This window comes from Carettochelys insculpta, chromosome 19 (assembly GCF_033958435.1).
Source record: "Carettochelys insculpta isolate YL-2023 chromosome 19, ASM3395843v1, whole genome shotgun sequence".
In the NCBI taxonomy this organism is placed as follows: Eukaryota; Metazoa; Chordata; order Testudines; family Carettochelyidae; genus Carettochelys; species Carettochelys insculpta.
The window spans coordinates 21,032,008-21,056,341 of NC_134155.1; the positions used below are offsets into that span (position 1 = coordinate 21,032,008).

The 24,334-nt window shown below is 42.1% G+C and overlaps 1 protein-coding gene across 9 annotated transcripts in view; it reads left to right on the forward strand.

The window, feature by feature from the left end:
* Positions 1 to 273: 273 nt before the first annotated feature.
* KCTD7 (potassium channel tetramerization domain containing 7) overlaps positions 274 to 24,334 on the forward strand; it is a 29,629-nt gene continuing 5,568 nt past the window's right edge. For 3 of the 9 annotated variants that reach the window (XR_012648199.1, XM_075014104.1, XM_075014100.1), the window contains exons 1-6: positions 275 to 350; positions 3,047 to 3,187; positions 14,900 to 15,092; positions 15,753 to 15,922; positions 19,027 to 19,205; positions 20,322 to 20,694. Coding sequence is in view for 6 of the 9 variants with exons in the window: in XM_075014104.1 (XP_074870205.1) it covers positions 14,949 to 15,092; positions 15,753 to 15,922; positions 19,027 to 19,205; positions 20,322 to 20,694 (866 nt within the window). In the remaining 3 variants the exon portion in view is untranslated. Of the gene's footprint in view, positions 351 to 3,046; positions 3,188 to 3,955; positions 4,047 to 14,899; positions 15,093 to 15,752; positions 15,923 to 19,026; positions 19,206 to 20,321; positions 23,231 to 24,334 lie in introns of those variants that run through there. The other 6 variants (XR_012648201.1, XM_075014105.1, XR_012648200.1 and 3 more) reach the window with 6 other exon arrangements.

The window sequence follows — 24,334 nt, forward strand, 5'->3', positions numbered from 1 at the left end:
CGTGCCGGACTGCTGGCAGCACTACGCCCTACACTACACCCTGCCCAGCTGTCCGTACGTGAGATTTCCACCTTCCCGACTGGCCGGACCGGACGCCGCCTAGTCCCCGGGATGGGAAGCGCTCCCCGGGTACCCAACCAGCCCCCGCAGCCGCCAGAGGGCCCCGCACGCGATCAGCTCCGCCCAATAGGAGACACTCACCAGGGCCCCACCCTCTCCGTCTGCCCTCGCCTTCGTCTGAGGGGCGGAGCGGGTGACGCGGCACGCAGAGTGAGGGATGGGAGGCGGGGCTTCGCTCCGACGGCCTAGGTGCCGTGAGCGCGCCGCTGCTGCCCTTGCTGCCGCCACCGGTGAGCGGGAGGGGAGCGGGAAGGGCACGGCCTGTCTGGCGGGGCGCCGTCCCGTGTGGGCGCCGCTGAGCTCCGCGCTGCTGTCGGGGAGGCCACAGCCCGTCTCCGCCCAGCCGCGGGCTGTGCCCCTGAGGGCGAGGATGCGCGTCGTCCCCTCCCCTCCCCTCTCCTCGCTTCCCATTGGGAGGTGAACACGCGCCCCCCACTGCCCTCCCCTCCCCATCCCCCCCGGTTGGGGACCCTGCCCTAGTGGGGGCTAGATACGGTTCCCCATTGGCGGGAGGTTGTGTGGACCCGTATGTTCTCCCCGCTGGAGACTGCCCCGTGAGGGTGGGGGAGCTGCTTGTGCCTACCTCCAGTGGCCTCCCCGCGCAAGGGGCCGTGGCAGGCTCGGGAGTCAGGGGCTTTCTGGGCGGGGGAAGGGGCGAGACTGCCTGTTACCCCTGTGCCATGCCAGCAGAGCACCCCTATCCGTGCCCAGTAACTAGCAAATGCCCATAACCGGTTAGTGGGGGGGTTTCCTCTCTGCTGCCTCAGCTGAAGCAGGAGCATTTATAGCTGCAGCCCCACTGCAAAAAGGTCTCTGTTTAATTGCCTATTTTGGAGGGGGAGGGGTTGTGGTGCAGTGAGTACCTTTCTCCCCCTCGGGAGAGGAGAGTTGTTTACCAGTTACATCCTCTGCCTTGTGATATGTGCAACTAGATGGGCAGATCAGTAGTGCATTTCCAATTGCTGCAGGGGAAAGCAGCCCATTGATGGACATACTGTGGTGATGGATGCAGTTCTGGGAAAGAGCTGTTTATTTTAGTTTTTGAAAAGCTGTTTACTACCAAGCATTTAAATTATGATAGTTTCAGTAGGGTCTGGCAAGAAATCAAAATTGAAAATGTATAGGTCTGATTGAAACGCGTAGCAAAATTCTTCAGCTGAGAACATTACTCCCAAAAACTGCCTTAAAATTATTGCATGGCAAGTGGGAAATCCTCCCTTGAAAAGCCTGGGAGGGCTGCAACAGGTGTTTTACACACAAAAAACAGGTTAGTTTGGAATACTGCCACCAAGTGGCATAAGAATGATTTTCACAGTGTGCTCTACCCCTTCCTAACTTTGAGTTGCAAGCAGTGAGGACTGTTGGTGCTGCGTGTAAAAACTGGAAGTGTCAACCTGTCAAGTGAGAGAAATAGTTTTGTAGAGAGAGCTGTTGAAAGGGACAATGTGCAGGATTCTGGTGTTAGTCACTGTTAGTGTTAGCAAAAGCAGAAGGGGCAGTATACACAAGCAGACTTGATCCCAGCATTTAGGGAGGTTACTGCAAGTGATGCTGTTTCTGTTCATTTCTACCTATCAGTATGTCTTTGGCTGCATCTACACTATGAGTTAAAATAATTTTTTTTTATTAAAATTGATTTATTGATGCTGGGTTTTATCAGTTCTATTTTGAGCATCTTCATCTTCCCACATACTCCCCACAAACATAACATAAAGGTAAGCATGCAGAAGCCAGGCATTATGGTTCCATTCATGTGAATAGCAGTAATAATGAAAGTTACAGTCTGAAGCTCGACAAATTCAGACACTTATGTATGTGCTTAGCTTTAATAGGTGACCAGAAGGAGTACTCATATTCTTAAAGTTAGACACATGAAAATTTGTATGATTGGGGCCTAATACAATGGAATTTTGTTTCTGCATGTGTAAATCTTGTTTTTTTCTGTGTGAATTTCCAGTGTGAACTAACTCGTTTGAGTTAGCACAAGGAATCAAAGCTAATAAGACACTAGTAGATAACTTGTAAAGTACATTAAAAGAGTATTTTCGTTACCAAGGGTCCTCTAATGAACAGTGTCAAAACTGTCTTCTATCAAATTATTTTTCTCCGTTGATAATTCAAGAATCTCTGAAATGCAGGGGGTAAAGCTTGGGGTAATGGGGCGGATTCGGGGGCTGAGGTCGTTAAAGCCTGGGCATGGGGATAAGTTAAATTTCTAACTGGTACAAATCATTGTGTGTGCTCTTCTTAAAACGGGGGGGACAAAAAGGTACAGTTTGATGTGATTTATTAAAGCCTGTCTCATAGTCACATGCATTGCGGCTGTTGAAGTATTGATTTGTAACTGAATTTGAAAAAATGGCTCTTCTTGCTGTTTTGGTTGCAGACCCCCTGATCTAGGTGGAAAATGTCAGCTAACAAGTTACAAGGAAGTGATCTTGTCCACTAAATGAACTTCAGTTTGCAAATTGGAAGGACATATTCCTATATAATTGGATTAATTAGATGGTACTAAGGCATCCCATGCCTAATTTAGAACAATGATATATCCTATTAACCAAGTGTCTGTTAATAATTTTCCTTACTAGATCTGGCCTTACTATGATCTTGAAAAAACTAAAGGGTTCCCAGCTGCTTAATTTGGGTCCGAAAATTTTGTTCATGTAAACAAACAAAAAAAAAATTGGAGTGTGGAGGTGAGAGCACCTTACACAACCTATTGTGAACAGAAATATTTCCATGACTTTAAAAAAGCATCTCTTAAACAATTTAGACAAGATATCAGGATGGGAGGGAGGAGTTTGGAGTGAATTACATAGTCCCCTGCTCTGTTATGAACCCAAATTCAACTGCATTTGTCTTAGTGCCAGAATACCAGAAAGCGTAACTACCCGCTCAGAAAGATTTGCTTATCTTTTTCTTTTAGGCAGACTTCTTGTTCCAGTGCTGATCAACGATGAAAGTCATGTCACTAGTCCATTGCATGCTGGGATGTCTGAGGGTGAGCAGGAAATGAAGCAGCTTTAGACACAACTTCATCTACCTATAAATGAACATCAAAACACAGGTTAAACAAAATAAGAATATAATTAATTCTCTTCTCTTGATTTATTTGTGAATTCATCTTTCATAATTGACTGAAACATCTTAGTAACAAAATCAATCTGTTCTATTTAAAAAGACAAAATATTACAACAAATCCTTGTTCTTCTTGGGCAGTGACTTTGTATGATAACTGACAAGTAATCAGTGGGGTAGCCATGTTACTCTGTATTCGCAAAAACGAGAAGTCCTGTGGGACCTCATAAATGAACAGATATATTGGAGCGTAAGCTTTCATGGGTAAAGACCTGCTTCATCAAATGCATGTAGGACATCTGTTAGTCTATAAGGTGCCACAGAACTTCATGTTGTATTTTCATTGTTATATTGTCATTGTTGAAGCTTTTTCAAAGTTTTCAAAGTTGGGTACCTAAATGAAAACACCAAATTCCAACTGAGCACTCAGGGCGCTTTGAAGGCATGTAAATAAGAACGTAAGAATGGCCATACGGGGTCAGACCAAAGGTCCATCTAGCCCAGTATCCCGTCTGCTGACAATGGCCAATGCCAGGTGCCCCAGAGAAGGAGAACAGAAGACAATGATCAAGTGATTTATCTCCTGCCATCCATCTCCTGCCCTTGTACTGAAGGCTAGGGAACCATACTTTACCCCTGGCTAATAGCCATTTATGGACCTAACCTGCAAAAATTTATCAAGCTCTTCTTTAAACCCTAATAGAGTCCTGGCCTTCATAGCCTCCTCTGGCAAGGAGTTCCACGGGTTGACTGTGCGCTGTGTGAAGAAAAATTTCCTTTTATTAGTTTTGAACCTACTACCCATCAATTTCATTTGGTGTCCCCTAGTTCTTGTATTATGGGAAAAGGTAAATAATTTTTCTATATTCACTTTCTCCACACCATTCATGATTTTATATACCTCTATCATATCGCCCCTCAATCGCCTCTTTTCCAGACTGAAAAGTCCCAGTCTCTCTAGCCTCTCCCCATATGGGACCCGTTTCAAACCCCTAATCCTCTTAGTCGCCCTTTTCTGAACCTTTTCTAATGCCAATATATCTTTTTTTGAGGTGAGGAGACCACATCTGCACGCAGTACTAAAGATGTGGGCATACCATAGTTTTATACAGGGGAAGTATGATATCTTTTGTCTTATTATCGATCCCTTTTTTAATAATTCCTAACATCCTATTTGCTTTACTAACTGCCACTGCACACTGCGTGGATGTCTTCAGAGAACTATCCACTATAACTCCAAGATCCCTTTTCTGATCTGTCGTAGCTAAATTTGACCCCATCATGTTGTATGTGTAATTTGGGTTATTTTTTCCAATGTGTATTACTTTACACTTACCCACATTAAATTTCATTTGCCATTTTGCTGCCCAATCACTCAGTTTGCTGAGATCTTTTTGTAGTTCTTCATAATCCCTTTTGGTTTTGACTGTCCTGAACAACTTGGTGTCATCTGCAAACTTTGCCACCTCACTGCTTACCTCATTTTCTAGATCATTGATGAACAAGTTGAACAGGATCGGTCCCAGGACTGACCCCTGGGGAACACCACTAGTTACCCCCCTCCATTGTGAAAATTTACCATTTATTCCAACCCTTTGTTTTCTGTCTTTTAACCAATTCCCGATCCATGAAAGGATCTTTCCTCCTATCCCGGGACCGCCTAATTTACATAAAAGCCTTTGGTGTGGGACCGTGTCAAAGGCTTTCTGGAAATCTAGGTATATTATGTCCACTGGGTGCCCCTTGTCTGCATGTTTATTAACCCCTTCAAAGAATTCTAATAGATTAGTTAGACACGACTTCCCTCTGCAGAAACCATGCTGACTTTTGCCCAACAATTTGTGCTCTTCTACATGCCTTGCAATTTTATTCTTTATTATTGTTTCTACTAATTTGCCTGGTGCTGATGTTAGACTTATCGGTCTATAATTGCCAGGGTCTCCTCTAGAGCCTTTTTTAAATATTGGCGTTATATTGGCCATCTTCCAGTCATTGGGTACCGAAGCGGATTTAAAGGATAGGTTACAAACCACTGTTAATAACTCCGCAATTTCACATTTGAGTTCTTTCAGAACCCTTGGGTGAATACCGTCTGGTCCTGGAGACTTGTTACTATTCAGCTTATCAATTAACTCCAAAACCTCTTCCAATGTCACTTCAATCTGGGGGAGTTCCTCAGATTTGTCACCTAAAAATGCTGGTTCAGATTTAGGAACCTCTGTAACATCCTCAGCCGTGAAGACTGAAGCAAAGAAATCATTTAATCACTCCGCAATGGCATTGTCTTCCTTGATCACTCCTTTTATATCTTTATTGTCCAAGGGCCCCACTGCTTTTTTAGCGGGCTTCCTGCTTCTAATGTATTTTAAAAAACATTTTACTATCATTTTTTGAATTTTTGGCTAGCTGTTCCTCAAAATCTTTTTTGGCTTTTCTTACTACATTATGATACTTAATTTGGGAGTGTTTGTGTTCCTTTCTATTTTCCTCACTAGGATTTGACTTCCACTTTTTAAAAGCTGCCCTTTTCTCTCTCACTGCCTTTTTAACATGGCTGTTAGGCCATGGTGGTTCTTTGTTAGGTCTCTTACTGTGTTTTTTTATGTGGGGTATACATTTAAGTTGGGCCTCTAGTATGGTGTCTTTACATATCTTAGATGCAGAATGGAAATAACCAGAATTAGGCTCCCAATTATTAGGTGTCCAAGTCTCAAAATTAGGCTCAAAGTTTTAATGTTACTTCAGTGAGTAATCCTATAACTAAGTAACAAGGACCAACGTGATGTTAGATTTAAAATAATTGCCAAAGACAAGTCCTCCTGCTTTCACATTGTGAAGATAAGAGGGTTATATAATGAAAACTCATCCTATTTGTAACTCCAGGATGTTTTTCTGATTATGGTCAGCACCTGTTTCTTATTGTACATATGAGTAATATGCTACATAGTCTGTAGGCCCGTCCAGTTTGTCAGACCAAAATGTTTCTTTTGAAAAATATGCCAGAATCTGATAAAGCGACAAACCCATCTTCTGTTCTTGGAGGCCATATGCTCTCTGTAACTTAGGTTGGATGCCCTTAGGAGGAGGAAAAAGATTTTTGAACACTTGTGTAGTTTGGTCAGCTAAACGTTTGTGTAGTCTGGTCTACTGCCAAAGAAATAGAGTATAATTTGTCTTTGTAGAATCTGTATATCTCTGCCAGTGATAAAAATAGTACATTATAGAGTTTTATATGGCAGCCTATCTCCTGGGTGTCTGAGTGCCTTCCATCTAAGATCAATAAAAGTAATAATACTAGGTCTTATTTAGTACTTTTCATCTATAGATCTCTGAGCACTGTACAAAGAGCTCAAGGTCTTCATCCTCATTTTGCAGATGGAGCAAACAGACAAAATAGAGGCCGTTTTGAATGAATGAAACAAACCTCAAGGTCACTTAGCAGGCCAATGGGAGTGCTAGTAATAGAAATGGGTCTCTTGACTCCTAATGTCGTGCCACTGTCCCTTAGGCAACACTGCTTTGTAGTGATCAAAAGTGAAGTGCCAAGTGGACTTCATGGACTCCTCTCTCCCTTTCAAGTGTCAAAATTCTGTTAGGAGGAGGGGCTGTTTTCTGTGGGTGGGTTTGAGGGCTGATCAGAATTGGCAGTAAATGTATTCAAATTGCGAGCTTCACTTGGAAAAAACTCATTTTCACTAAAGGAGCATTTTGTCATATTTCCTAAAGATGGTCAGACTCTGGATTCACCTGATCTCTTCTGGAATATAGTTGTATTCTGGGCTTTGTGGTCTGCAGAGTTCCAGAGGAATGCAATTGTACTGAATTATAGATCAAAGTTCTGTCTTTGTAGTAACTTGAGCTTAATCTTTTAATTGCTTTGAAAATATGAGCAAGGCCTTAAACAGGCATTGGAATTTGGCTGGGAGCCAAAGGAGGAACTTGACCACAGGCCTGCTGTATGTAACTGCACCTTATGCATCCTGAGGGCTTGTCTACACTACAAAATTAAGTTGACCTACAGCCACCACACTCATTAAAGTGGTGGCTCATGTTCACACTTGTATCCTCACAAGAATCCCTTCCAGTGACTGAAGTGGAACGTTGTGGGACACTGAAAGCTGATGCCTGCCAGCATTGGAGGAGTGGGAGGGGCAGGTGTGAGCCTGTGCCGAGATGGAAGCTTGGGCGGCTGTTGGGGGACACGGGGACAGGACTCCATCGTCAGCCCCAAGTGGGACTGATAGCCAATGGGCAATGTAAACACACTTGAATCTCTGTAATCCAGCAACCCTGGGAAACAGGGTATGCTGGGTTACAGAATTTTTCAGAGAGTGGAGGGTGCTTGGGTGGGGTCTGGGAGGGAGAGTAACTGAGGGGATGGGGCACTTACCTGGCACTCTGCTCTTAGAGAGACATGTGGCTCTGTGACCTCTGTTCCCATGTTCTGCCCCTGGCCGCTATGGGAGTAGCAGGGGAAAGCCTCCAGACCAGCTTCCTCTGCTTCAACCGCATCCAGGGTCAAAATCACTGGTGTCCCCAGATTGGGAACCCAGATTACAGAGGGTCAGGTGTAACAGTGTGAATAAAGAACTGGCAGGTGGCAGCCATTGCACCTTCAGGCACAACCAAACCCCCTCTCAGCTTTGTCCATCCTCCCAGCTGAATTTAAAAGTTTGATGCCTTGAGTGGTGTCTCTCCCAGACACAGAGAAAAGAGAGAGGGAGAGGCAGGGTGCAAAATGCGGGACCGCATAAGCCCCTGGGAGGGGGGAAAGGTGGAAGGAGGTCACACCACCTCTGTCATAGGGGAAATATTGGGAATGGGGGTGGGAGGTCTGGGGTGAAGATGGAACTGGGGGCATGTTGCCCCTGTTGTGATAAGTAAAGAGGATAGGGGGAGAGAGAGATCCCGTCATGATGGAGGGGCTGCTCAGGTGCAGGACATCCCCAAGCTAGACAGAGATGGGAAAGTGGATCACAGAGAACATATTGAAGATGGAAGTAGCCCTGGCACCTGTTATGAGCTTAGTTCATAGAAACAACAAAATATGTGACCCTATAGAGCAAATTCAGAAAAAATTTTCTGTAGGCATGTGTCTAATGCATTTAAAACAGCTTTTCTAGGTTAACCTCCTTTTCAGCTGTTGTTTTGTGACCTTTCTGCTTGTTGCGTTTGATGGGAAGCAGCCCTTCCGAGGGATCTGTTAAGTCAGGAAATATTGTCTGAGCGTCAGATATGCTTGTGCAAAAGTTCCATCTGTAACGGTGATTTTATAGCTGCTTCAGAGAAGGAATGTGAAGTGATGCAGAGCAGTACAGAATCTAAAGTAGTTGATTTCCTTTGTTAGGGCAATATAATCAGGCAAACTCAAATAGTCCTGCAAGCATAGGGACTATTCTTTACATCAAAATGTATTACGGTAAATCCTCAAAATGCGAGTTAAGTGCGACTCAAAATCCCACTCTCCCCGGCTCCAGTTCAAATCCCTGGCGCTCAGTTCCAGCTCAACCCCCCATGGCCTGGCTCACGACCCCCATGCATGGCTCTGGCTCAACCTCCCCCCCACCCGGCCCCAATTTAACCCCCCCACACGTGGCTCCAGCTCATCTTTGCCTCCTGCCCCACCCCCAGGCAGGGTCCTGGCTCAGCTTCGCCCCCCTGCCTTCCTTGCAGCTCTAACCCACCCCAGGCTTAACCTTCTCTGTCCCCCTCCCTTGGCCCCAAACCACAGCCAGGCTTAACCCTCCCCAACTGCCCCCCCCAACTCCAGGACTTACCTTTCAAAAGGAGCTCCAGGTGCTCCTGCTGCTTCACTGGCTGCAGAATGTTCATTCTGCTGGGGAAAAAGCCGTCCCCTCTACATATGTGAAATTCAAGTTATGCAAGGGGGTGTGGGAACACAACCTTCCTGTAACTTTAGGGACTACTGTAGTCAGGGAGTTGTAATATTTCTAGCAGAAATATAGGATCCTGTGCTCTCCATCTCTCTCATTCTGCTGATTTCTCTAGTTTGCAGTTGCCTGGCTTGTTATTAACCTGTTCTGTACCACATAAGAACGGCCATAGTGGGTCAGATCAAAGGTCCATCTAGCCCAGTATCCTGTCTGCCAACAGTAGCCAATGCCTGGTTCCCCAGAGGAGGTGAACCAAAGACAATGATCAAGCGATTTGTCTCCTGCCATCCATCTCCCACCTTCGACAAAAGGCTAGGCACCATGCCTTACCCCTTGCTAATAGCCATCTATGGACCTAACCTCCAAATATTTATCGAGCTCTTTTTTAAACTCTGTTAGAGTCCTGGCCTTCACAGCGTCCTCTGGTAAGGAGTTCCACAGGTTGACTGTGCGCTGCGTGAAGAAAAACTTTCCTTTATTAGTTTTGAACCTGCTATTTCATTTGGTGTCCTCTAGTTCTTATATTATGGGAACAAGTAAATAACTTTTCTGTATTCACTTTCTCCACACCATTCATGATTTTATATATCTGTATATCGCCCCTCAGTCTCCTCTTTTCTAGACTGAAAAGTCCCAGTCTCTCTAGCCTCTCCCCATATGGGACCCACTCCAAACCCTTAACCATTTTAGTTGCCCTTTTCTGAACCTTTTCTAACGCCAGTATATCTTTTTTGAGGCAAGGAAACCACATCTGCACGCAGTACTCAAGATGTGGGCGTACCGTAGTTTTATATAGGGGAAGTAAGATATGCTTCGTCTAATTTTCTATCCCTTTTTTAATTATTTCTAATATCCTATTTGCTTTATGGACTGCCGCTGCACACTGCGTGGATGTTTTCAGAAAACTATACACTATAATTCCAAGATCCCTTTCCTGATCTGTTGTAGCTAAATTTGCCCCCATCATATTGTATGTATAACTGGGGTTATTTTTCCCAATGTGCATTACCTTACACTTACCCACATTAAATTTCATTTGCCATTTTGCTGCCCAATCACTCAGTTTGCTGAGATCTTTTTGAAGTTCTTCACAGTCTGCTTTGGTTTTGACTATCCTGAACAGTTTGGTATCATCTGCAAACTTTGCCACCTCACTGCTTACCCCTTTCTCTAGATCATTGATGAATAAGTTGAACAAGATTGGTCCCAGGACTGACCCTTGGGGAGCGCCACTAGTTACCCCCTTCCATTGTGAAAATTTACCATTTATTCCTACCCTTTGCTTCCTGTCTTTTTGCTTCCCTTTTTGTACTCCTCCTTGAGCCCTGACCAATGTTACTTTTTTCCAAGCTCCAGAAGAGATAACTGGGTATTGGATCCCTAACTGCCTCTGTCTCTACCATACGATGTCCAACTGTCCAGATTACTCTTGATTCCAGTATAGACTATAGCAGGCAAAATGTAAGGTAGAAATAGGAAGGGTTAAGAAGGACTTTGAAGAGCAATTAGCCAAAGATATGAAAACCATTAAGAATTAGTTAGACCTGAACAAAAGACTGGAGACTAGGGGTAGTGCCCAATCCTCTGAGCTGTTAAAAGGACTTGTTTTTGTTACGATCTCATCTTTTGTTGCAGGACTCTGTGAATATAATTCTCAATCGTTTTAGTTCCAAGATGTGATCTGTGTTTTTGTGCTAAAAATTAGTTAGGACTGGAGACGGGTAAATATCCCCAGTAGTTTGCACATGCAGAGTATTCTGGTGTGTGTTGCTTTTGGAGTAATAGAGAAGGGAATTCTTTGTGGTTATATGGCTGAAGCATTCAAGTAAAAATATCTTTGGCACTAAGTGCCGTTACAAAGCTAAAAACTGACTTTTATTAATGGAAAATAAAGTCTTCTGTTATGTCTGTAGTTCCCATCATGAATAATTATTTTTATTTTAGGGCTGGTTGGCAGTCTGTTCTCCTTCAGTGGATCAACCATCAGAAAAATTAAATTTTCCTTTTCAGAAGAAATAAGAGGCCAGCTTCTTGCTTCACAAGATTTTTGCCTCTTTTGCAGTTTCTGTTGGTAAGGCAGTGAAGTAGCTGTTTCTATTATAAGCTACGTTTTCATTTTTCTTCAGTCCTTTTTTAAAAAAGCACCTTTTTTTATGGATTTGGGGATTAATGGAGGCAAGTGGCAGTGAAAGGTAAATGAACTGATAGCCCATGGAGACTACTGTTCTGCACATGCAAGACAAATACGGCATGGGAGGCAGTAATAGTAGTTTTTCTTTGTCTGCCTGCATCCCTCAAGCCTGAGCTTGGATGTATAAACTCCTCCATAAAAGGTAGTTCATTATCTATGCCCATAAAATCATCATTCGTTAATGTTAACTGCCCACTGCTTCTGGAATAGTCTCTTGTAACATCTTAACTCATTCTGTTCCAGATTTGTACAGTAAACCTCCGAAATGTGCAAGTTTGAGTTGCACTTAGTTTGCATTTACACAAGTTAAGTGCAACTTGAAGCTGCTCTGTCTGCCTGGAGTGGCTTCTCCCGGGGGGGGGGAAGCTGGACAGGCAGCCGTAGTGGTATGGCTTCTCACTGGCTTTCCTCAGCTGGGAGAAGCCATGCCGATGTGGCTTCTCCCTGACTTTTTCCCCCAGCTGGGGATGTACAATGTGCTTGTCAGTTTCCCAGCTCCTCCCAGCAGAGGAGAGCTGGGAGCCAGACTGTTGCCTGGTTCCTCCCTCCTCACCTCACTGTGGGAGCCAGGAAACTGACCAGAAGTGGTGCGGATCAGTTTTCTGTCTCCCCCAAGTGGAAAGGAGCAGGGAGCCAAGCTGCCCCTTGGTCCTCTGCTCCCTTCCCCTCCCCTCGCTGGAGCCAGCCAGCTGACCAGGGTTGTTGCCTTCCTCAATTTCCTGGTTCCTCCACATTATGTGGGAAATTTGACTTATGCCCCCACATAAGTTGAGCATCTACTGTAATGACAAGGAGTACCTTTCCCAGACCTGAAGACTTTTGTGTAAGCTCAAAAATTTGTGTCATTTACTGACACTAGTTGGTCCAGTAAAAAGTATTACCCTCGCCCAGCTCATGTCTCTAATATCCCGGGGGACTAGCCCTGCAAGCAGTCCATCATTGGCCTTTCTGCAGAAACTGCCAACAAGTTTGCTAGTTTGGAGAGGAGGCGGGGTTAATGTTTAAATTCTGTTCTGTGTGGGTTCTGCCACGGTGTCCACCAGGAGAGTGAAGAGCTCCCACTTGGATCAGGAATTAGACCATCAAACTCACTTCACATAGCCTGCTAAGTAGCCAATAGGTGGTAGTTAAAACACTCAGATGGAAATAATGTTTCAGTGGTTAAGATGCTATATTGGGAGACCTAGCTGCAATTACTTATTCTGCCACAGACTCTCTCCAGGACCTTGGCCAAGTCACTTAGGTTCTCTGACCTGCCATTTCTTCCATGTGAGATGAGGACATCAGCCCTGCCACACCTCATTGGAATGTCTGAGGCTACACACAACAAAGACTGAGTTGCTCAGACTCTACAATAATGGGAACCATATAAATATTACAGTACCTAGATCTGTCAGCACTGTCAATTTAGCTGACATTGGTGGTGCTAATGATGTTCATTTTTTTTCTTTAAAAGCTACTATAGACATATGTGGACATTTATGAAGGATAGCTGGTCCAAAGTTGGTGCAGGGGTTGGGTTAAGAGGAAAAGAGTAAAGTTGATTCTCTTGCTTCAGATAAATGTTTTGATCATATTTGTTATTACTGCTAATTTATTTTTTAAAATAACTCAGTGGTGGTATGTCAGTTATGTACGAGCAGCCTGGCTTTGATAAATAAGTTACATTGGATAAGGAAGCAGGTCACTGTTAATGTGGAAACATAAAAACAAAAGACACCGTCAAGAGCTAGGTGCTGAAGGACAACTGCAGACAGGATCTGAGAACAAAGCCTCCAGGAATTCCTACTCCTGTGACCAAAAAGGATAGAGTGTTGGAGGAGAGAGGCAAAGCAGATGGTAACTGATTCTAAAGAGGTGGATTATTGTGGAGGAGGCTACTGGCAGCCTGTTTCCTTGTAAAGTGTGAATAAAAACTGTTTAGTACAGTTCACAGGTTGGTTATACTAAAAACTGCTGAGTTTCTGTTGACAGGCTTTGGAGGGAATTTGAAGTTGGAGAGAAGATGACACCCTGTGGGTATGTTAGAGACAAGGCTAGGCTGTCAGTGTGAGAGAGAGCTAAAACCTGTAAGCAAGGTCCTAATCTTGGAGTGATGCTTGCTATTTTGAGCTGTCCCATTCATGACAAAACAGACTCAGAGAAATTGTAATGTACAAACCAGCTGCAAACTTCAGTGAGACTACAGTGTACCCCTGCGATATGCACACTCGACTTGCGCATATCTCTGGTTCACGTGTCTCCGAGTGGCAGGAAAACTGATGAGCACTGCAGCGCTGGTCAGTTTCCTGTCTCCTGTCGGGGACAGCAGCTGAGATGCCTTCCTGACAGGAGCAAAGAAACTACTCTTGTCGGGGCAGCAGCCTGACTCTCGCTGCCACTGATAGAAGCAGGGTGGCACAGCCAAGAGTTGGGCTTCTGCCCCTGAGAGAAGTGGCCAGTGCATCAGCCCAGAACCAGACTCTCTCTGCCTGCCACTCACAGGAGACAGGAAACTTGGCTCCACCAAGCTGTATGAAATTTGGCTTAGGGCAGGATTGCACAAGAATGCAACCCCCTGTGTAATTAGGGGTCTACCGTAGACACAAATGTTAGGTTAATGCAGATGTACATTTAGTGCGATGTTAGCTGTCTGAAAGTTGAGCTGTGATATTCTTCCACTTGCAGTATGTACACAAGTATTTTTATAGGAGCAAAAGACCACAGTGAAAATACAAAGCAATAGAGAATTGTGGCAGAAGAGGAGGATTCAGTGATGTTGGCTGACTTCCCTGTTCCTTCCCTTATAAGTTCCCCCTATACTGCACAAAAGAGAACACAATATTTCTACCTGCTCAGTCTTGCTGTTCTGCTATATAAGATGGGGACCTTTATTATCCACATGAGGCTGCATTGGTTTAAATCCAAAACTGTGATTTTTTTTTCACAGAAAAACTTCATCATATTTTTGGTTAGAATGTTAGATTTTAGCTCATTTCTGAGGTTAACGTTTTACATGAATTGGTAGAAGTGCACCAGAAGTGTTTAGATGAGTCACAATATGCAGAACACGCTGCTGTAAGCATCTGAAGTTATTGTACTGACACACAGCAGAGTCAAAACTGCTTTGAAAGATGCAGGATGATTATATGACTTGACACCAATATTGTAAACAATAACTGGATTAATACAGTACATTCCAACCAATAAGAGAACAGCTTTCAGAACACAACACTGCAAACAGCCAATTGCTATTTAGCAGCAGGTGAGCCAATACTAATTGGAATTCAGTTGGGATATGACAGCTCTGCTGCTAAAAAAGGAGTATGCTAATCAGACACAGACTTGGACAGCCAATGAAAATCAGCATTTTATTCAATCAGTGACAGGGATTCTCCTGCTTTTGGTCTGACGAGATTTCCTGGCACTGCCAGACGGACTGCATTCCTCCAGATACATGTGCATCTGTGAGCTTGACTCACAGCACAGTAATAATCCTTATTATGATTCACTTCCTGATAACTATGTCATATGTTGTTTGTGCAAAGCAGGGCAATTATGTCTCCCTGTCAGCCCTGTGATTGTCTGCAGCTGGTAGGGAAAGTATCCGGATAATTGGGTCTTGTCTCTCCTTTAGCATTGCCACGGCTGCCTGCCCAGCAGACCTGGTTACAAGAGCCAGAGGGATGGTGGTAGTCACAGGGCAGAACAAAGCCAGTGGAAATCTGGACGATGCCATGTCGAGTTCAGATGCAGAGGATGATTTCCAAGAGCCTGCCACTCCGACTGCAACTCAGGCAGGGCCCTCGCTGCCTCTGCTGCCTCAGCAGGTATGGATGGTGAAACACTGTTCTCGTCTGAGCTGGTAAGGTTCTTACATTTGAGCTCCATCAGGGAATCCATTACTCCTCATGCTGAAGTCTTAAAGGGTTTCTAGTTTAGTTTCCATTGCTAATTAGCTTGCGGCATGACACTGAATTCCTTTTTGCGTGATATCCAGGTGTATTACCCTCAAAACCCATGTCATCCCCTCATCCATATTTATCTGTTGTCTTTTATACTAGACAGACATACTTGCTGCCTTCTTATAAATAACAGCAATTCTTATTCTCTAAGATCAGCACAACTCTTCCTCCACCTATATCTGCCAAAAATTGTTGTTACCTGCTCATTTTCTCTCTGAAATTCTTCCTTCATTACCTTTTTATCACTCTTGGGTTATTGCCTTTAATGCATCAGTTCTCTGCCTTAAACAATCTCCTTCCTTTATGCCTGAGGATCTTCCTCTCTATATTCATCCACACTTTATGGAAAAACTTCAGACTTTGATCTTCTCGCAGACTGTCTTTGTGCCATATTGGCTCTGTAATCTTCTCCTGAGTTTCATAGAGACTTTTCACATCTCTGTGGGCCAAGGGACTTAGTTTTATATCTACGTTTATGAAGCACCACAGAATATTTTTTAAGAAGTGATATAATTGCTTTTCCAGTTCCCAGAAGTTGTTCCGCTTAATGTAGGAGGCATGTGTTTCACTACCAGGCTATCAACGCTACGACGCTATGAAGACACCATGTTGGCTGCTATGTTTAGTGGAAGACACTACATTCCAACAGATGCTCATGGCAGATACTTTATTGACAGAGATGGAACTTTCTTTGGGTAGGTGCATTGTCCTTTCTGCTTTGCTTTTGAAACTGTTATTCTGGTAGAAAGTGCTAATTTTAAGAAAGGCAGTCTTCTCAGTCAGTCCCATTTGAACTGCATCTCTTAATCAAAACCAATGTGATTAACCTGCAACTACAGTTTTTAAAATTCCTTCCAGAAAACTGTCAGTTTTTACTACTTTGCAATGCCAAAAACACTTTTATAACTAGTTGTTGTTGTTGGTAAAGTAAGTTACAGCAGAAGTGAATAGATTTGTGTGCACATATAACTGCCCAGAGGCGAACTTGGGCCTGCTGGAGCTTAGTGTAGGTGTTGCTACAGCTTGAGCCAAAGGGCTGTGAGCTTACACTGCAGAGGACACTTATTCTTTCTCTGTGAAGTGGTCAAGGTATCACTAAATGGGACAGTTAATCACATAGGTGTGTGAGTTACACATATTCATACAAACACACACAATAGCTCCAACCAGAGAGTCAAGTTTTTCCTTCCTTTAGAAGTTGGATGTTGGACATTTCTTGTAACAGCATTGTGGCCTCTCTTGAGATTTTTGTTGACATTGTGTTGGTTTTTACCCTAAAAAGAGAGTATCAGTGACGTTAGGATATTTGATAAAGTCCTCTTTGGTAGTTACTGTTTTTAATGTTTAATGGAATATCTGGGGACGTGGGACATGCTTCCAAGTTCATAATATAATTGTGTGGTTAAGAAAAAGGCAATACTAGTCGTCTGACAAATTTACAAGCTTGACTTTCATGTAAAATAGTCTGCTCTATTAATCATTTGTAATAACTAGAGGGGCAGACTCACTTCATCAGATGCTCACGAAAGCTCATGCTCAAAACTTTTCTGTTAGTCTATAAGGTGCCACAGGGCCCTTTGTTGCTGTTACAGATCCAGACTAACACGGCTACCCCTCCGATACTAGAGGGGCAGAGTGGAGTTTTGGATTAAAATTGCAAATTTTTACTATTTTTTATTTTTTTCTTTTTCTTTTGCCTGGATTTTTATTTGCCTAAATTTCAGGCATATATAAATTCAGGGGGATATGTTTGCATGCTGGCAAAATATGACACTGGTTCAAGCCTACAGATATTTATTCATATCCAAAACTGCCACATTTTCTCTAAAAAGATAATTAATTTTTTTAGGAAATTTGGCCCATCTTTAATTATAATGCATTGAGAGAGCTGAAGATTAGAGTAAAATTTTTGTTTTTCAGAGATTTTCACTTTCCAGTGAATGCATGCTGCAAAATGTAGTTGGGTTGATCTTTGTTTTGCATGTGGACCATCTACTCCCTCAACAAGTGAGAAAGCAAAGGATAAACTTCTATTGTTTTTAAAAGACCTATTTATGTACTATAGGTGGCAAAACTTTACAGAGGTCAAAGAACGTCTCTTAAATTGCTGATGTCTGGAAGTACGACATTCAGTGCTCTGTTTATTATCCTTCTAAAGATCTCAAATAAGTTAATGTCTTTCTTATTATTTATTTTGAGCATGATTTTGACTGTTAAGTCCCACTTGTTGGCAGTGATTGCTGCTCCAAAGAGTAAGCATTTCCAGGATCATGCCAGTGCATGTAGAGAGCAATGTGGGGCTTTCTAACCTCATTTCCAAAATACTTTTCCCCAGAGAGATGTTCCTCATCTCTCCAGTTGAGGAGAGCCTCATTCTCTTTGAAGCCAATCAGTACAGTTCCTTAATCTGTGATAAAGTCCAAAACATATAGAGACAGAATTTCCTAGTCTGATTAAGGTGATTTGGCATTTGTGAGCTGCTTACTGCTGGAAACTGAGTTAACTGTGATATTAGCAATATATAGTCAAACAATAGATATACCATAGAACCAAGCCAGCACTTTATATTTTTCCTGCAATATTATAGAGAAGGGTTAAGTTTGCTTGTTTTAGGTCATATGTTGACTAATAGGATTAATTAGCTAATGTTTATAAAGTGGTTTTTCCATCTTCAGAGCATTCTGATCTAAACCATTGTTCAACGTACTCAAATGAACCCTTCATTTTGATGTAAGAATAATTGCAGAAAGCCCTGATCCTGTAAAGACAACTCCGTAGCTAGACACTACCCACTTGCCTGGAGCTCTTTTGATGTCTGTGAGGTTTTCAATGGGCTGAAGGTTATGCTTAAATAAGTATTTAATGAATACAATTACAACCACTTATCAATAGGAGACTATAAACCAGTGGTGGGCAACCTGGAGCCCGTTGGCTGCTTGTGGCCAATTGGGGTTCCACGTGCAGCCTGCGCACCCCGTGTCTGTCCCCTGCATTTCTCATGTACTGGGAGGCCCAAACTTACCTACTCCTCTTCCTCCCTCCCAGCACCTTTGGACCACATCAATCAGCAGGTTCATGGCTTTAAAGCTCTGGGAGGTCGGGGGAGGAGTTGGGACAGGGCATGAATCAGCCCATTCATGGTGCTCTGAAGGTGCTGAGAGGGAGTGGGAGGAGCAGAGCCCCAGTGTGTGAGGGATATGGGAGAAGAGGGCAGAGAGGAGATGTGCAGGTCACACATGGAACCCCAGTTGGCTTCATGTGGGTCACAGGTTGCCCACTGTTGGATTAAAGTATTTCTGCTTGTTTTTGCAATATTCAGCATGCCATGTATTAATGTATTTAGTCTTATTCTTATGGTCATGGTTAATGCATGTGACCAGTTTCAGTCTTGCAACCCACGGAGACAAAGGGGAGCTACTCATCTCTTCTTCTTGCTAGTAATGGTTGCCCATCACTGCTATAATCTGTTTCTTGTTTCAGTTTGCAAGATTAAAGCATCCTGTTTTGTTTGCTGTCTGTGTGTGTTTTTTTTTTTTAAACTATGGTCCCATATTGCTAGTTTTGCAAACAGCACACTTTCCAACTGGAGGCTCAAAAATGCCAAATGAAACTCAAAATGTGCATTTGAAAATAGAATTCGCCATTTAAAATCAGAGCTGCTTCTTACCTTCTGCACTTGAGGAATGCTGAACTAAGTAAAATGTTGTCTCCATTGCATGTTAGATTAATGATCAAGTTATTTCTTCCTCACATTTTTGAAGATGTTACTGAATAATATTTCCCTCCCCCTTCTGTTTAGAGACATACTTAACTTTCTGCGATCTGGTGATCTCCCACCAAGAGAGCGAGTGAGGTCAGTTTACCAGGAAGCTCAATATTATTCCATAGGACCATTGCTGGACAATTTAGAGGAAGTCCAGCCTCTTAAAGGAGAAAAAGTTCGACAAGCTTTCCTGGGCTTAATGCCATATTACAAAGGTAAATAAGCAATAGTGACTTTGTAGATTGATATGTATAGTGTAAATAATTCTCAGAAGACTGAGTTCACTTTGTAATAGCGCTAAGTGTTCTGCAGCAAATACATGGAGTTTTTCTTGAACAGGAGGAAAGTCCTGAAGTTCACGTGCTATTGTCTGTTAATAGGAGTAATACGTACTCAGATCCTCAAATGTATTAGGCTCCTAACGTCCATTTCCGTGATTCAAGTTTTGGCTTTCCTTTCGGGTAGATACGCTGACATCCCAGCTCTTCACATTTTTGAAGCTTCCACACAGTATTTCCATCATTCAAGGTGATGAGTTTTCCCTTAGACTTCATTGAGAGCATGATGAAACCCATAAAATGTGAGAGAGATTCTTGAACAAAACAGTTCCATTGAGTTTGCACAGGTGGTTCTCTTGAGGCCTACATCTCTTCCTTTGGTAGGAGGTTGTATATTCAAGGTCTTTGGGAAATGTTTCAACAGCTATTTATTATTACATGTATTGTGCCTAAATGGGCTAAATACTCTGTGGACATGCAATAGACAGGCCCCTATCTCAAAGAACTGTTAGGTAGCACTGTCAGCTTTCTGAGACATGAGCAAAACTGCTGTATTTCACACAGTTTCTTGTATGCACCTAATAGCATTCATTACCTAGAGATCGTATGAGAAGACTGTTGATATTGAAAATAAGCCAGTCTGAGACTGACCTTGAATTGGAGACTGATACCATACATGTGACTTCACATCCAACCTTAAGACCAAAAAAATGTGTTTTTTTTTTTATAGTCTTGTGATCCTTTGGTTATTCCGCAACTTGAACTTTGGACATACTGTTCAAGCAGTCATCATAAAGCTTGCAGTCAAAAGGTTGTGTTTAACTGGAATTTAAGGCATGTCTGTAACGCAGGCACTAAATCTTGAATATGAAAATGGTTAATTTCATGATTGTAGTGCCATATCCAGCTGCAAGCAACCCTTGATATATCTTTTGTTGCCTCCAGCATTGTGTTAAGAGTAATGCATGGCACACTGATGTAGTAATTAGATTCCATATTAAAACATGTTCTGTTCCTCACTTGACATTCACAGTTTATTACTTTGTTGTTTAGAACACTTGGAACGGATAATTGAAATAGCTAAGCTTAGAGCCATGCAGAGAAAAGCAAGATTTGCAAAGTTGAAGATCTGTGTTTTTAAGGAAGAAATGCCCATCACCCCATATGAGTGTCCACTTTTCAACTCTCTACGTTTTGAAAGAAGTGAAAGCGAGACAAAACTGTTCGAACATCACTGTGAGGTAGATGTATCTTTTGGCCCGTGGGAAGCTGTAGCTGATGTATACGATCTTCTGCACTGTATTGTGACAGACCTGTCGGACAGAGGAATTACTGTGGATCATCAGTGCATTGGTGTGTGTGATAAACACCTGATAAACCATTATTACTGCAAGCGTCCTATCTATGAATTCAAGATTACTTGGTGGTGAGTTACTCTTTTGAGAAAGTTCATAAAAACTCTTTCCTAGACAACAGTTGCTTGTAATGTTACCTTTGCAATATGTCTCTGAAAATGCATTGCTTCAGATGGGTACAAAAATCAAGTGCTGAAGCATTGGCTAATGGTTAGCTGTTCAGCAAATGGGAACCTGTTACATGATAACATCTTGAAAAACTAACTTGAAACAAAACTGTTGGTTCAGGTATCTTAACTCAACATCTTCTGAAAGGTGCCCACCTGCTTGGTGCTTTTTCTGTAACAGCAGAGTCTGAAAAGTGGACAGCGCAACTTTCACTCACTTTCGAGCAAAGTCATGGCTGCTGGTGATGGTAGCACCATTTGAGATCCGACATCTGTGGCTTCAGTTTTACCCACTGGCATAATAGTTTTAGTCCATTCCACTAGATTGATCAGTCTATAAAACCAAATACCACTCCAGTACAAAGATATTGACAATGAAACTTAGACATACAAGGAAATTAAAATAAAAAGGGAAGAATGTCCTAAATATAATGTTGCTTGTCATTATTTCAGTTTTTCAGAAATTGGCTTTAGTGAGAATCTGCATCACAAATCTGTATTATAATAATTCAGTTATTTCTGTGACCAAAAGAACATCTGACATTCAGTCTACATTCCTAAGTACGTTTAGGACAAATTACAATTCACAAAAAGCTGCCTTTTAGCATTAGAAATTCTAAACATTAAGTATTGCAAAAAAGAAGCAGTGTACAAATGGGTCATTTGGAAAGAGGAAAATGGGAGCCCTGCAGATAATGCACCTTTTAAGGTTAAGAGGGACGCTCAACACATAAATTACTATAAATGTAACTGTTTCAAGTCCAGTGATATTCTATATGATTCTGAAGTGGAAGCTGGATGATAAGTCATAAGCCAAAGCCCCGGAAAAAAAAAAACATTTGTCGCATGATGAACATCCCTGTTGTCTGCTGTTTGTAGCAATAAGAAGTAGAATTGTTAACTTTGTAATTGATCTTTAAAGATTTCTCCAATTACCAGCTAATTTGTCTTTGTACCAGATTTCCTTTTAGACTGAAAGAGGCTGTCCCAGGATCATCATTCTTGGCTGAAAGCAAAAGTTGAAATACTGAAGTTCGTAAACATCTTTAAAAAAACCCAAAAAACTCAAATACATCATTTTATTCAAAATACAGGAATATATATAAATTCTGGAAACTTTTAATATGCAGTATTTCAAATCATCACTATTTCAGGAAAGTTGCTTGGATTGGCCTCAAATTTAATTTTGAAAATAATAATGTAATTTCTAAATCTGCATATTATGTTTCTTTGGGTTGATTAATTTGTTGACCGAAAAGGTCTTTAGGAAAGCAACTTGCATATAACATGTTTATCAAGAATTTCAGTAAGATTTTTTGGACAGCATGCTCTCAAAATTTTTGAAGAAAAGAATGATCTCTTGCATTGATTAGCCCTCATCCATAATATTTAAATTAGGAGAGAACAGTAAATCTTCTGTGTAAGGCTGTACTTGGGAGCTAATGACTGTATCTTTCTGAAAAGGAAGATTGCCAAGTGTTCAGGTTTAGGATTAGAATGTTTGAAAAGGAGAAGAGGGGAAGGAGGTTTTGTCATTTTTCTAAAATTAAACGTTAGCATTCCCCTGCAGTCTGAGTTAAAACCACAACCCTGTGCTAGTACATGAGAATCTGAAACGGAAAGGATTTGGAAGCTGCCAGTGAGACTAGCCAGGATAGTTCCACTAAGTTAAGAGAAAACTTGAATGACTTCTGCACTTCTTAGTTAGCTTCTCAAATTTGGTTTCTTTTTAGGGGAAGATTTGGTTTCTTTGTAAGTCCAGACTGAACTTTCTACCAAACAGCCTATTTCAGAGCCCAAATCTGAAACTTATGTAGCTGTGGCTTTATTTATTCATAAACTGACCTCAAGACTCCTGTTAGGAGAAACAATTACAATGACTAAGGTAATGTAGGACTAGTTTTTCTGGATAGTTCAGTGGTTCTTGCCCAATTTGCACATCTTTGTTTATATGAGATTTTGTTGTGCTTGACTTCCAGCATTGATGGTAGAAATGAGAATCTCTGCTGCAGTGATTTAAAAACATGGTTTTGTGCTACACAGTGTTATAATCCCATTTTAGAAGTTTTCCCAGAGAGGCTATGATGGGAATTTTGTTCTTGTGCCAGTAGATTATATGGCAACATGCTCTGGTTCACTGTATTAAAGAGAAAGGGACATGGGGAAGAAAATCGTGTGTCATTGGTGTCTTAATTAGAGACCTTAATTGTAACATCCTCTACATGATGTTGAAAACTGGAAGGCCCAGTTAAAGAAAACCCCAGACACAAATTATGTGATTTAATTTGTAAGTGTTAACAATAGGGCTCTTGGCTAGATTTGTTGTAAACAAAATGTTTATGGTTACAGTATTTAGATATTACTGCCTAATATTTGTTTGGTTTTTGACAGAATCTGAGAAGAATTGTGCAGGAGGATGTTGGGAGTATACACCTATAAAGTATATGCTTTAAATAACATTATTATCAACTCTTGGTGTTTGCCATTACATATTGCAAGTTCTAAATTTAAAAAGAAACCGCTGATCTATTAACCCTCATATATAAAATAACATATTTCATGAATACTATATAGCTGTGTAATGACTCCAAACACCTACATAATACAGAATTTTCTCCCAGTTGCCTTTAGACCCTCTCTCAAGGTTTGCTTACCTAGACACAGCCAAGAAAATTAGTCCAGTTAATTAAATGTGTGAATTTGAAGTGGTTTAAATGTCATTAAATCTTTGTGGGGGCTGATACTCAGAATTAAAGTGGCCTTAAATGAGTTTAGCTTAATTCACTTCCAAACTGAGTTAAGGACATTTCGGTTTTGAATGAAGCTGTTTTCATAGGGTTTTAATTCGGTTTCACTAATCCACTTCATAGTCGTACTTTTAGCTAATTCAGATTAACTTTGTTGAATGCTCCTTTGTAGGCAAGTGCTTAGTCAAACAGTCTCATCCTTTCTGCCTGTTTCTCTATCTGTGCTAGTCAAAGGGCTGATGGAGGCTAGGAACTGATATATGTATAACTGTTTTTTGGGAGTATGAAAAATCCACACCCCTGAGAAATGTGGCTATACCAACCTCCCCCTGTGTGGGGGAGGGATAGCTCAGTGGTTTGAGGATTGGTCTGCTAAATACAGAGTTGTGAGCTCAGTTCTTGAGGGTGCCATTTAGGGATCTCGGGCAAATAGATTAAAAAGAGGATAGTGCTTGCGTCCTGCCAAGAGGGCAGGAGGCTGGACTCTGTGTCCTCCCAAGGTCCCTTCCAGTTGTATGAGACACATATCTCCACATATACTTTTATTTTAGTATTCGTCTGTTGACCTAGTTACTGTCCCTTGGGAGGTGGATTACGTGTCCCAGCGGCGTAAGTCAGGGGTCAGCAACCTGTGGCTCCAAGTGCCACCACCGCTGACTTCGCTTGGTGGCTCCAGAGGCTGCTGCCGCTTAAACAAAGACTAAATTCAGTTGCCGGCCGTTGAGCCAACTGAATTTGTTTTTTTTATTTAAGTGGCAGCAGCTAGAGCTACTGAGCAGTCAGCTGCAGCAGGGAGC